General features: G+C 33.5%; 1 protein-coding gene across 1 annotated transcript in view; it reads right to left on the bottom strand.

Moving 5' to 3' along the window:
- The window catches only part of LOC108912123, a 91,087-nt gene extending 79,373 nt beyond the window's left edge, over positions 1 to 11,714 (bottom strand). The window contains exons 1-2 of the mRNA XM_018717290.2: positions 11,490 to 11,714; positions 644 to 1,751 (exon numbers count right to left, since the gene is read on the bottom strand). Coding sequence (XP_018572806.1) covers positions 644 to 1,751; positions 11,490 to 11,653 — 1,272 coding nt within the window. The 5' untranslated portion in view covers positions 11,654 to 11,714. The remainder of the gene's footprint in view (positions 1 to 643; positions 1,752 to 11,489) is intronic.
- Positions 11,715 to 12,007: the final 293 nt, after the last annotated feature.

Raw genomic sequence — 12,007 nt, 5'->3', positions numbered from 1 at the left:
CTTGAAACTAATGCTTCAATGCAGAAAGCTTAAACTGTAGGTATATGGGAAAGAAAACCAAGGATTAATAGTCTTTTGTTAACTGTTTTTTTTTTGTTCCAACAGTACTACCAGTGCCTGTGTGTAAATCGGTTTTTTAACTGCCACCAATTGCGCATCTATGTAAAAGTTTCCTGTTTTTAGGTATTAGTAACCAAAGATTTACGCTCCTGCAAAAGAAACGGTTTGGTGCAGAAAGTGCAATAGAAAAGATGAAAGAATAATACCTAAAATTAGTAGGTACAGTGATTTTAGTGACGACATCTTGTGTTCCCAAATGAAAGAAAAACTTACGCGGAAGTTTGTGAAATTTTACAATTGTGTTAAAGTGACAAACATTTTGCTGATACACTATGAAGAAATATAAAGTTACTTAAGATTTCTTAATATTTACCTATCAATTTTTTTCAATTATTACGGTTGTGATTATTAGATTAGTTGTCCCAGCTGTAAAATTAAAATAAACGCGAGAAAAATTATTTGTAGTATTAAACTTACATAAAATTTCGAAAGGCATGGCATAAGCAACTCTCATTGATTGCACATGAGGTAACGAATCTAAGTAAACATTATATAATCAAACTGAAGAGCGATTTTTACTTACAAAAAGAGGAACGTCCGAAGGTTTGGTCACATACTTGACATCTGATCCTTCGGCAGCTCTAACCCCATAGTATTGCTCCCAAACACTCGGCTTACTGTCATTCACAGCCTTCAGTAAACTCTTCTTGGGCAAGGTGATGGTTTTCTTAGACTTACTCAGCAACAAATCGTTTGAATTGGAGGCTTTAGCCCTGCACAAGGTCCCATAAATCATCGCATTTCTAACACCGTTGGGAACACTAGAGAATTCCTCGTGAACAAATACCGGTAAAACGTTAGTTCGTTCTTTCAAAGAATCACTAAAACCACTACTCGACGAACCCGAAGGGGTCTGGTAAATGTCTTCGGTTTCCGAAGATAATGTCCTTACTCTGTTGTTGCTCCACTCAGGAAAACTTTGGCTTGAGTTCCCACTGGTCGAAGAATTACTAAATGCCCTTAACACCGAGTTCATCTTCTTACAGTTACTCAGGTTGACACATAACTTCTTCATCTCCTCTTCCGTCGAGATTTTAAGCGTGTCTAATTTTATCCTAATCTTTTCGTTGATAATCTTCAGCATGTCTTCCGGCGGTGTGCCATTTTTACCTTCCAGAGTAGCGTCGATGCTAGTCAACAATTCTACCAGAAGCTCTTTCACAGACAAATCGATGCAATTTTCTAATGTTTTTCCTTTATTGGGATTATGATTCAAACTCGTGTAGAGTAACAAAGCATCGTCAACTAAAGAATCGTACTGATCCAACAACTTCTTATCGTCAAGAGGCCAGATGGGTTTCGGGACCGGCAAATCTACTTTACCTTCTGGTATGGTAGTCAGAGTTCCAGCACCTGAAGAGCTGGAATGAGATGGCACAGGTTTGTTGATTTTAGTGGTACGACCCGAAACTTTAATCGATTTGACATAGGTCGGATTTTGTTCGACGATTCCATTCGAATCATTCCTAAGCTTCTCCTGTTCCTGGTAAATGGGGTCCAAACTGTCGTTGCTACCCTCGTACCCAGATGAACTAAACTTCTCTCCAGGCGAACTTTGGCGGGATGCTAGCTCTAACTTCTTATTGTTTTGAGCGGAGTTGTCGGCGCCGTCGACGAAGAGTGGATTTACCCTAGAGAACAGAATATATTAGTAAATGACAAAAATAATTTTGCTGATATTTATGAACTCCTTCATTTAAAAATAAAAACTTAATCTTTTAATGATGACAGTGTTGATTATCAACAAATCCAGCCTTATTGATACAACGGTGTTCGTAGAATAAGCTTGAGCAATGAGCAGCATTATTAGCAAATAACGTTTTAAGTAGAAGAAAACTAAATCAAAATTGAAAAATGACATGCAAAATTCAGTTCCATGTATTTAAACCTCATTTACAGAGCCAAAACTGAATTGAGACGATAAATATGTCAATAAATGCAAGAAAATATGTTAATTTTAGTTTTGGGCTGTAAATAAAATTGAATACTATCAGAGTTAATAGGAAATATGAAATAACTTTAATAACCAATGAACTGCTTTTACTTTGATAATCACACACACCTAAAAGTAATCAACTCATACCAGAACATCTTCAGCCTAAAAAACGAAGGGCTTAAAAAAACTGCAAATCACAGAACTTAGAGTGCTTTAAATTCCCTATAAAATGGTTTTTTGAGTAAATTTATAACTTTAAAATTACAAAAGTTATGATAAAAAAATTAAACGCATTTTTTCGGTAAAATTTTCGGAGCGGGTAAATTACCATCATCTTTGTGCATTTTGGAGGACTTGTGAACTGATTTGAGTAATATACAAGGCGAGAACCTCGCATTCGTGGGAGAAATTTTCCGACTCGATTTTTTTGCATATTTAGAGTCGTGAGATGTTCCTTAACATGAATCAAGCTGATGCCGACCGGAAATCTGGTGCCCATTTGTTAAACTTTTTTTAAACAAATTGTAAAAATTGGTTTTTCACTCTGGAAATTTTTTTTCTAGGTTTTTTGGCACATTATAAACAAATAAGTTCCTATGCACTATGCTTCTAAAATTGATAGTTTTAAAGTTATAAACAATTTAAGTTGTTAAAAATGCGAAAATTACGATTTTCAACAGCCGATTTCCGGGTTAAAAATTGTTATTTTTGATGTTGTCAGGTACCTAAATTAAAGTATAGACATCCCCCTACAAGATACTAAAGAGTTTTTTAATTGTTAATAAAGCGCTATGAGCCGCGCGCGCGCCTCTCTCATACGCGGATTCGCTATTTCGTTTAGCGGCTTCAGCTTATGTTTTTTGAATTTAGCATTCTAAGTAATATTACTACTGATAAAATAATGTAAAAATTGATTATTTAAATTTCATAATTCATAATAATTTTATTCAATTAATTCAAAATTGTAAATAGAGTACAGAAAAAAAGAAAAGGGCAATAGTATCAAATACATTTGATTTTTATTAATGAACATGTATTTAATACTGCATATGATTATTATCACACATTTATTCAATCATAAGAATTGTCACACTGTTCTGTTACAACCACAAAAAGGTACACAAGTGACATAGTTTTTCCTACAAGAACAAGCTTTAGTCTTACAGTTTTTTGTACATTTACATTGTTTAACTAAGTCTTTGGATAATGGATCTTTGGTAATAAAAGGTAATAATTCACCTGTTTCATTTTGATAACCAAAAGCTGTGAAATCCAAATATTGAGGAAAAATGGAACTTTTCCATATGCACGTTTGTAAAGAAGCTTATAGCGCATTATTCACAATTAAAAACAAGGCTTTAAAATAATGAGAGTCTCAAAAACTTCAACATCTTGTATTTTTAACCCGGAGATCGACCGTTGAAAATCGTCATTTTCGCATTTTTAGCCACTTAAATTGTTTATAACTTTAATACTATCAATTTTAGAAGCATAGTGTATAGGAACTTTTTTGTTTATAATGTGCGCCAAAAACCCTAAAGAGTGAAAAAAACAATTTTTACAATTTGTTTAAAAAAAAGTTTGTTTAAACAAATGGGCACAAATTTCCGACCGGTATCATCTTGATTCATGTTAAGAAATATCTCACGAATCTGAATATGTAAAAAAATCGAGTCGGAAAATTTCTCCCACGAATGCGAGGTCTTCTCCTTGTCTATAAGTATTTTAATAATATAATTATTAAGTAAACTATTAATGAATTCAATTATTATCATAGATTCTTCAAGTATATTTGTTTAATGTAAATATAGGATAGCTAACGAAGTTGGTTATTATATTTAAACATCTTAACATTTCATCTGATTCTGATACGTGCAACTATTGCTAAATGCATGGATACGTTCATATCTATGCAATTTCGTCGATGTATACTTATCAGTGATCTACAGGTTATTGCTCTAAACTTCTTCAGCGTGAATAAGTCTTGCACAATTCTAAAATGAACTGCTTTCGATATTGATAATGTGCAAGATGTCCTACTTTTAATGGCGGGATTTAGACATACTTAAGTAGTAGGTATTGTATAAATCTACATAAGAGATATTTTAAGGATTAGAACACGCGACTGTATTTTATGCTCGTGATATTGACTCACATATCATTTTTGAAAATATGAATCATTTCTGACTTATTCTAGAAAATATTCGATATGGTAGTGGTTTGAGGGTTGAATTGTAGAGGAACAACATAAAATACGATAAAAAGAAATGTAACATTATATTTCAATTAGCATAATTCCTCTTTTAACCCAAAATAGAAATAGACAATTATGGCTGCACATCGTGAGTATCTTTGTCCAAAATAAAATTATATAATTGTATGTTAAACGTACTTCCGAGATCATTTTTCTTATTTCGAAATCGTACTTATTAAAAGCGATGCTTTACGTATTCAGAATTGTTTTTTTTATTTGTTTGTTTTAATTGCGAATGTCACGCTCTGTTTACTTTCATAACTGTTGACGTTTAATTTAACTGAAATGAAATAAACTTTATTTTGTGTTTCCTAGTCGTCATGGCGATAGAATTGTGTAAGTAATTAGAGGAGTGAATTATTTCCTTGGCTATCTATATAAGTACGTTGAGTAAATTCTTAAGAGTCTTGACAAAGTAGTTAATACACGAAGAAATTATATAATATTCTAATTAAAATTAACAATTATTTGTCTCTTAGGGAAAATTGAACATACAGGTACAATATTATTATTTGATAAAGCTTTCAAATAAAACAAAGGCTCTAATAAGATTTAGCATATAAAATAATTTAAAAGGTAGCAAAACAATTTCTAGTTCTCAGATTAAATGAAATTTGGTACTGATCACCTTGCTTTTTGCAACAAGTTAATTTTTCGGTTACGATTTTCACAAATTACTATCAGTTTTAGGTCACTCAACAATTTCCTCATTCTGCAGAATTATTCATTTAAGTTAATTCCTTAAAAAATATAAGGAATTTTTAATTACATAAGTAAATAATTTTCTTTGTGCTATAAATAGTAATATCTAATCCTGCGATATAATTATTATTGTTCACTAAACAGTAGTTCTTCATGTATTTTAGATTAATGCGAGCCTTGACATTTTAAATTAACAATACAAAATATTTTTCCTATAGAAATGTTAAAATCTTGATTTTTAGCGGTACAACATTTTAGCTAAAAAGGAAAATAGAGACAATTTCTTATTTGAGAACAAAACATCTGTAAGAAGTCAATCTTATTATGAACAATTTATTTAAAAATCGTTGCTATTATCACTTCTTCGTATGAGCAATATGTGACATATACTATAAACAAATATAAGTTAGCAAACAAACTTTAAATGTTTTTAAATAGATTACTAAACACAATATAAAATATTTATTTATGAATAAGAACCATCCTCTTTTTAAATCGATATTTCAATATTTTTATTTTTATTTCTATCATCGCTCTTCTTATAGTTATATACAGATTATTGGAAAAACATGTTTTCGAGTTTTATTATTATTTTTTAAGCATATTTTAAACACACTTGTATATGTAATATTTCATTTATTTGTAAATTTTCGGAATACTATTGTATGTATTAAATATGAATCATGTTTAATTAAAAAGCTAACTGAAAATTTGCAGTTGCAATATTTTTCAAAAAGTTAGATTAGTGTAGTCTAAAATTTCTTAAAAAAAATATGGTGATACTTACATTCATTAAAATATTACATAACCTCTTTGTTAAAATATCTATTTTACGATAAATTATATTACTTTAATTCTTAATGCATTCTACTTTAGAGTTACATTATACCTAAAAAGTTATTGATTTTTTAAGTACTCAACTATCAGTTTGTGTATTGATAAAATTTAAATATAAATAACATTTTTTTTAAACTGATTATAATAAGATCTGAATATTTTATACAATGCCATATTTACTAAAACCAACATTTTAGTGAAATCACAGGAATCTGCAATGAATTTTTTTAAAACACAATGAGATCATGAGGAAACGGAAACTAAACATGACTATTTTTAGAACCACATATTAGATTTTATCAAGAGCTTTCACAACAAATATCTCACGTGTTTGACATTGACGTCTTGGAGCTCTGGTGCAGTAGTACAAGTTTACCTCTTTTGACATCCCATGTCCAATGTATAGTTAAGTAGTAATCTTAACAGGTAATCGGTCTTGTGAAACAATGCAGGAAGAAAAATGTATATAGTGCTCTGTACAACACAAACATAGGTGTATGTAACCAACAAAATAAATGAAAAATATAATACGATGATTTATTTTGTAGATAATTTAAATGGTATTGCATAATTTATGCCACTTATGTTTTGATGAAGAGTGTGTGTATACCCCTCTTAACACTATTGCTTTATGGAACAATTTTACTTGGCCCATACCTATGTCCAACAGTGTATTCTCATATGTTTTATATTAGCAACGCCCTTTTGTCGAAACTGAATTCTGTTTTCGAATAATTCTTATTAAAGTGGGACTAAATTGTTCATACCGAAATTAAGCCATGTTAGTTGAATATACCGGTATTTATAATGAGTCAAAGATTGGTAACCTCATTTTCTTCAGAAGGTGATAGGAAAACCTTCACAGGATTATACTGTTTTGTGTTATATTTAGTAACTGATGTCATTATGTCAATTCATCTCAATCTTCCTTACGATATATCGTTTGCTCGAAATTACAAAACTGAATGTAGAGCAAATTGTTCAGTAAAGCTTTTGAAAGTTTGTATATGTCTATGTAGCAACTTCAATTTATGTTTAAGTTGATTATTTGTGGGTACACATGTCTGCAAGTGACCCATTTTAAGTGTTACGTCAAGAGCGCCAGCATGACGCCGCGAACGGCCTAAACCACAAGAAACAAGTGCAACACGGGATATGGTTCCCGGAAGAGGACGACAGCAGATCGGCGCCAAGGACCAGATACGTATACCTGCGAGCGACTGCACACTAAGACGACTCTCCAGCGAACGCTCGCTCCGACAACACTTGTTGAGAGAGAGTTTTATTTTGCTGCACACTGAAAGCAACCCTCAATTTATTAAAATCATATATACAATTTAACAAAATTATTAAAACTACAAAAAAAAAATAAACCAAATCAAAAACCGTAAAATAAAATTTTATAGCTTCAAATTTACCTGACAATAGGCATTGAACTTGTGGCGTATGTCATGATAACATCAGATAACATCATCATCATCATAATAGCGGATGACCTCTTCAGCTACGGACATTTTTTGCATTGTCGAATTTCGCTGCTGCTGATCACGTTGCATTTTGCATTTATACCCAACTTTCTTCAGTATGAAAATTCAAATTTTAGTAAAATACTTAAATTTGTTGTTTTAGAACAAGGCACTTTCATCAAAAATTGCTGAGCAAAACTTGAAATCTTTAAAATGTTAAGCTTTCATTTGAATAAAAGATTACTAAGCACTCTTTCACAGCTGTGCATATTATCTATCTTGGTCTCGTGAATGTCTATGTACTGAAAATTTCATAACAATTTTGAAATAAAGTGTATCCAATACTTCACACTTCTCAAACATATAAAAAAATGGACCTGACGATACTGCTTATGATTTTAAAAGTGCAAACTCAAGTACAACCAAATAATTTTGCAGGACAATTCTTCCATAAATCATGTTAAATCTACTTAAGTGCATATCTAATTCCCCATTTTATATCTGAATCTAAAGGCAAAAATGCTCTTAAACAAGAAACTAGCGTGGGTTTTAGCTAGAAAATGTTCCCTAAGCTTAATTTTTTCTTTAACCTTATTTTTAATCAGTGTATTTGATAAATTAATAGTAACTTTATTTACTTTTTTCTTTAGTAAATTTTAAATTATACTAACATGGATTTTATAGAAGTAGATCTACTGATTATTTTTTAATTCCATCATAAAAACTTAATTGTTTTTAAACCTTTTTTAGTAATTACCCCGCCACTGGAGAAGCTAATGTAACCTCAAATAACGGCGCGCTTTAGTCGCAGCACATGCACAATTATACGTCGTGAGTTACTTTTGTTGAGTGGGTTGTTGGCCACACAAACAGTACTCAACAAGTAACCTAGCAAAAAACTCAAGCAGTAATCAATAATGATAAATGAAATACACAAAGATAAATAATCTGTTGATGGCTTCCAGCGATGAATAACATTCAAATTCACAGTTAAGGCGGGTATCTTTTGTGTCAATGCTCCGTAACGTAACAACGAATATGTTACGGGCTGTTGCAAAAGGTAACACGGTTCGCTGCGAAAGTATGTGTGGTTTTGGTCGAATCATTCATTCCGTAACGTAACAAAATAAGGTTAAGAGACGACACAGTAACATAAACTCGCAGTATGAACCTGACTGCAATAATGGATTCGTCACTGCAATTGCAGTTAGCAGCAGCGTCATATATTTTTATTCATCATACAATTTTGAAGATTAAGAAACGGAAATCTCCGGAAATCTTTTCTTTACACAAACACAGAAAAACAAAATCTTCCTAGTCACTGTAGAAAACAGACTGACCGCAGACCATATACAAAAGACTGACGAAACAAAAATAAGACAAAATCATATGTGCAATAAGCAACGTTAAAAGGGTAACCCCGTCTCAACATGTGACAGAAAGTACTGTTGCATCCCTTTGATGCGACGACTAAAAACCGACGACTGATGGTTCGTCCCGGATTAGTTACGCGTGTCAAATTTGTTACACGTACCATGCAACAATTTTCCGTCTCCACTAGCTGTAACGTAACATGTTCGGTGTTACGTTACGGGGCATTTGACACAAATGGATACCCGCCTTTAGATGTACTGTCTCAAAATGCGGAACAACAAATGACGCCCTTCGCTTCAACACCGTTCATCCACACTATCTTCCTTCACATCCATTGTACGTTGCCTACAATTCATGTATTTGTAATACATGAATATTACAATAGCGGCGTACACAGGTGTTAAAATGCTTTTTAAAAACTGTAGTATGACAACCCCAGGTTCGACAAAAAATCAGTAAACGTAGTTGTGGCCAAAAATATGTGATGTGTAAATACGTTGTGTGTATCTATTTTTTTATTGACCGGAAGGCACTGGCTACTAACTTTTTTAGAGGGGATGTATGGTTTAATTATATAAAACAAAAGCAGAGTAAATACACCTAACCTTTATTTACATACAATTCAAATTAAACATGTGACAAATAGAAAGAACAACAAAAACATTAACAACCATTTAATATAGAATGAGAGTGCCAGGCTCACCTAGAGCTCCTGTGGGGAAAGAGCATGGCAGAGAAACCCACGATCGTTGCTCTTACCACCCAAATATAAATACAAAACAACCGCCAACCAAGGCCGCCGTGAAACAAAGAAGTCGCCATTGCAACGTCTGGCAGCTACGACAATATACATATACTTTAACATGAATAAGTAATGAGCAATCTTTAAGAATAATTATAACAATTTTACCTTAGAAAAATATATGCCCTTGAGCATAAAGCAATGGAAGCTAAACATATAAAGAATTATTATCATGAAACATCTATAACTATCACAATCATAAGATTACATAGAACAATTAACAACAAAGTACTTAAAGAATATTACCGGCTAACTAATAACACTTTAAACAATTAACTTTTCACTACTTTGACACACTGCCCGCCGATCTTCTTACTAGCGATCTCCACACTGTTCGCACTTCAACTCCTCTCTTCGACTATCTAGGCTTCCTTCCAGAATGCCCCATCCTAAGCGTTTGTTTTTGTGCTTCCTTCTACAGACCGTTAATATTACTTTTTCATTATTACACAACACTCATGTAACAGGTGACGTCGAAGTTGATAAGACAAGTACAGTTTTGCACAAAACTAATTATAATTCGACCATTTAATTGATTAAAAAAAAAGAATTTATATTCAGGGGAACATACTATTAACCCTAAACAAGAGTGATCGTGGCATTTTGTTGGAGATACTAGTTGAAGTCGATGGGGTGCGTAAATTGGGTACATTGTTGTTATAGGTAGTTAAAATAATATTTAACAAAAATGGCACAGTATGTAGATTTGTACAGATTATCGCCCAGTAATACCATCGCAACATCAGGAGTACCTCAAGGGTCAAATCTTGGTCCCCCTCACATATATAAGAGCAAAGTAAACTGCTGCTTTAAACATTGCAAATATCTGGGTTAAGCAGACGATTTTTAAGTTTTTCCCTAGAGACTATCAGTATTCACAGGGATATAAATAATTTTGAATCTTGACCGATGTATGTAGTTAATTGATTAAATTGGTAAATGGAGTAACCGACTCACATTATTTCCCAAAGAAAATTTGTTTTACCGTATCGTATAGACCTTTTAGAAACTATAATCTTTCTTCTACTCTTTAGACATACCAACACTTCTATCAATTCCCTCTTACAATTCAATATTTAGAGTAATTTTCGGTATCACTAAGAACTTTTCAAAAATCCACTTGAAAATTAAAATATGATAAAAATGAAAAAAGTGAAATAAAATAAGTACCTGCATTAATGAGACTACTATTGTTTTTGTTATTCGTATTTGAGGGTTGCTTTCGGTGTGCAGCAAATAAAGCTCTCTCTCTCAACAGTAAATAAAAGTATTTTTATTGAAAACTAGCTAGTGAAAAAGAATACGTGTTGTCGGGGCGAGCGTTCGCTGGAGAGTCTTCTCTGTGTAGTCGGTCGTAGGTATAAGCTTCTGGTCCTTGGCGCCAATATGCCGTGGACCTTTCTGGAACCCTGTTGCGTCCCGCGTCTGTTTTTGTCCTTGCAACTGTTAAGCCGATCCGGGTGGCGATAGACTGGCGCTCTTGATGTAATACTTAAAATGGGTCACTTGCAGACATGTGTACCCATATATTGTTAGATTTTATGTAGTTTTTGTTAGTGCTTGTATATATTTATTTTGTTATCTACTGTTTTAATTTAGCATTAATGGATACTAGACTATGGGGGTTCTTCGAGTTTGTATATGTACTAAATAGATGAGCGAATAACAAAATTGTACGTGCAGAATATCATGCAGGCCACTAGAAGACATACTACCCTGTCACTTAAATATTAAAATATGCCTAGAAACAAGCTCACAGAAGTTTGTTATTAGAAAACCCCTACTTCGAAAAATTGTTACATAGAACTTGTATTTCCAGGTAAACGACATGTCATTTGATCTTATACACATTTGGCACCAATATCTACCAAACTACTGGTTTTTATAATAGTATTAATCAATTTTATTAAAGCACCCACACCTACTCACCCTCCACCACTTTCAGGGGATGCAGCGTGTACAGTGTTCTTGAGTGAAACCCTGGGCAAGTAGACTGACCTGCTAACGGAGTAGATCTGCCTGTGGCCCCGATGACGCTGGCCAGTGTCGATGGCGGCCAAGGGGTCGTCCGTCACGTCCTCCCCGTTTTGGGCTACTGCAGCTACGCCACCACCGGCGTCGGGCGGCTCCGGGGCCTTCCGTGGTCCTAACCACCTCAACATCTGTCACAACGTGTCGGTTTCGGGGGCACCCCTGCCAGCATCGCACCACTTTACTGCGGTGAAAGGACCTGCAACAAAAAAATATGTGTTTATACAGACGCTGTTTGTATGTTGTGTACGTTTTTACACACACAGTTTTAATTTTTAGGGTTGACTTTGTCTCCCTTATACGGCGCTGATGATGGGTTTTGTCTATTGCCACTAGCAAGTCTACTATATAGTCTAGGATATGGCGCGGCAAAAAATCCATGAATCATGAAAAATAGTGGCAGACAAAACTTTATGGCGGTTTCGGAGGGGGGTGGAGTTGAAGAAAATCGGAAAAAAGTGGATCCTAACCGGATCTACTCAAGT

The sequence above is a fragment of the Anoplophora glabripennis genome, unplaced genomic scaffold, assembly GCF_000390285.2.
Source record: "Anoplophora glabripennis isolate ALB-LARVAE unplaced genomic scaffold, Agla_2.0 scaffold479, whole genome shotgun sequence".
NCBI classification, from domain to species: Eukaryota; Metazoa; Arthropoda; class Insecta; order Coleoptera; family Cerambycidae; genus Anoplophora; species Anoplophora glabripennis.
This window is presented reverse-complemented; position numbering and strand designations above follow the sequence as displayed.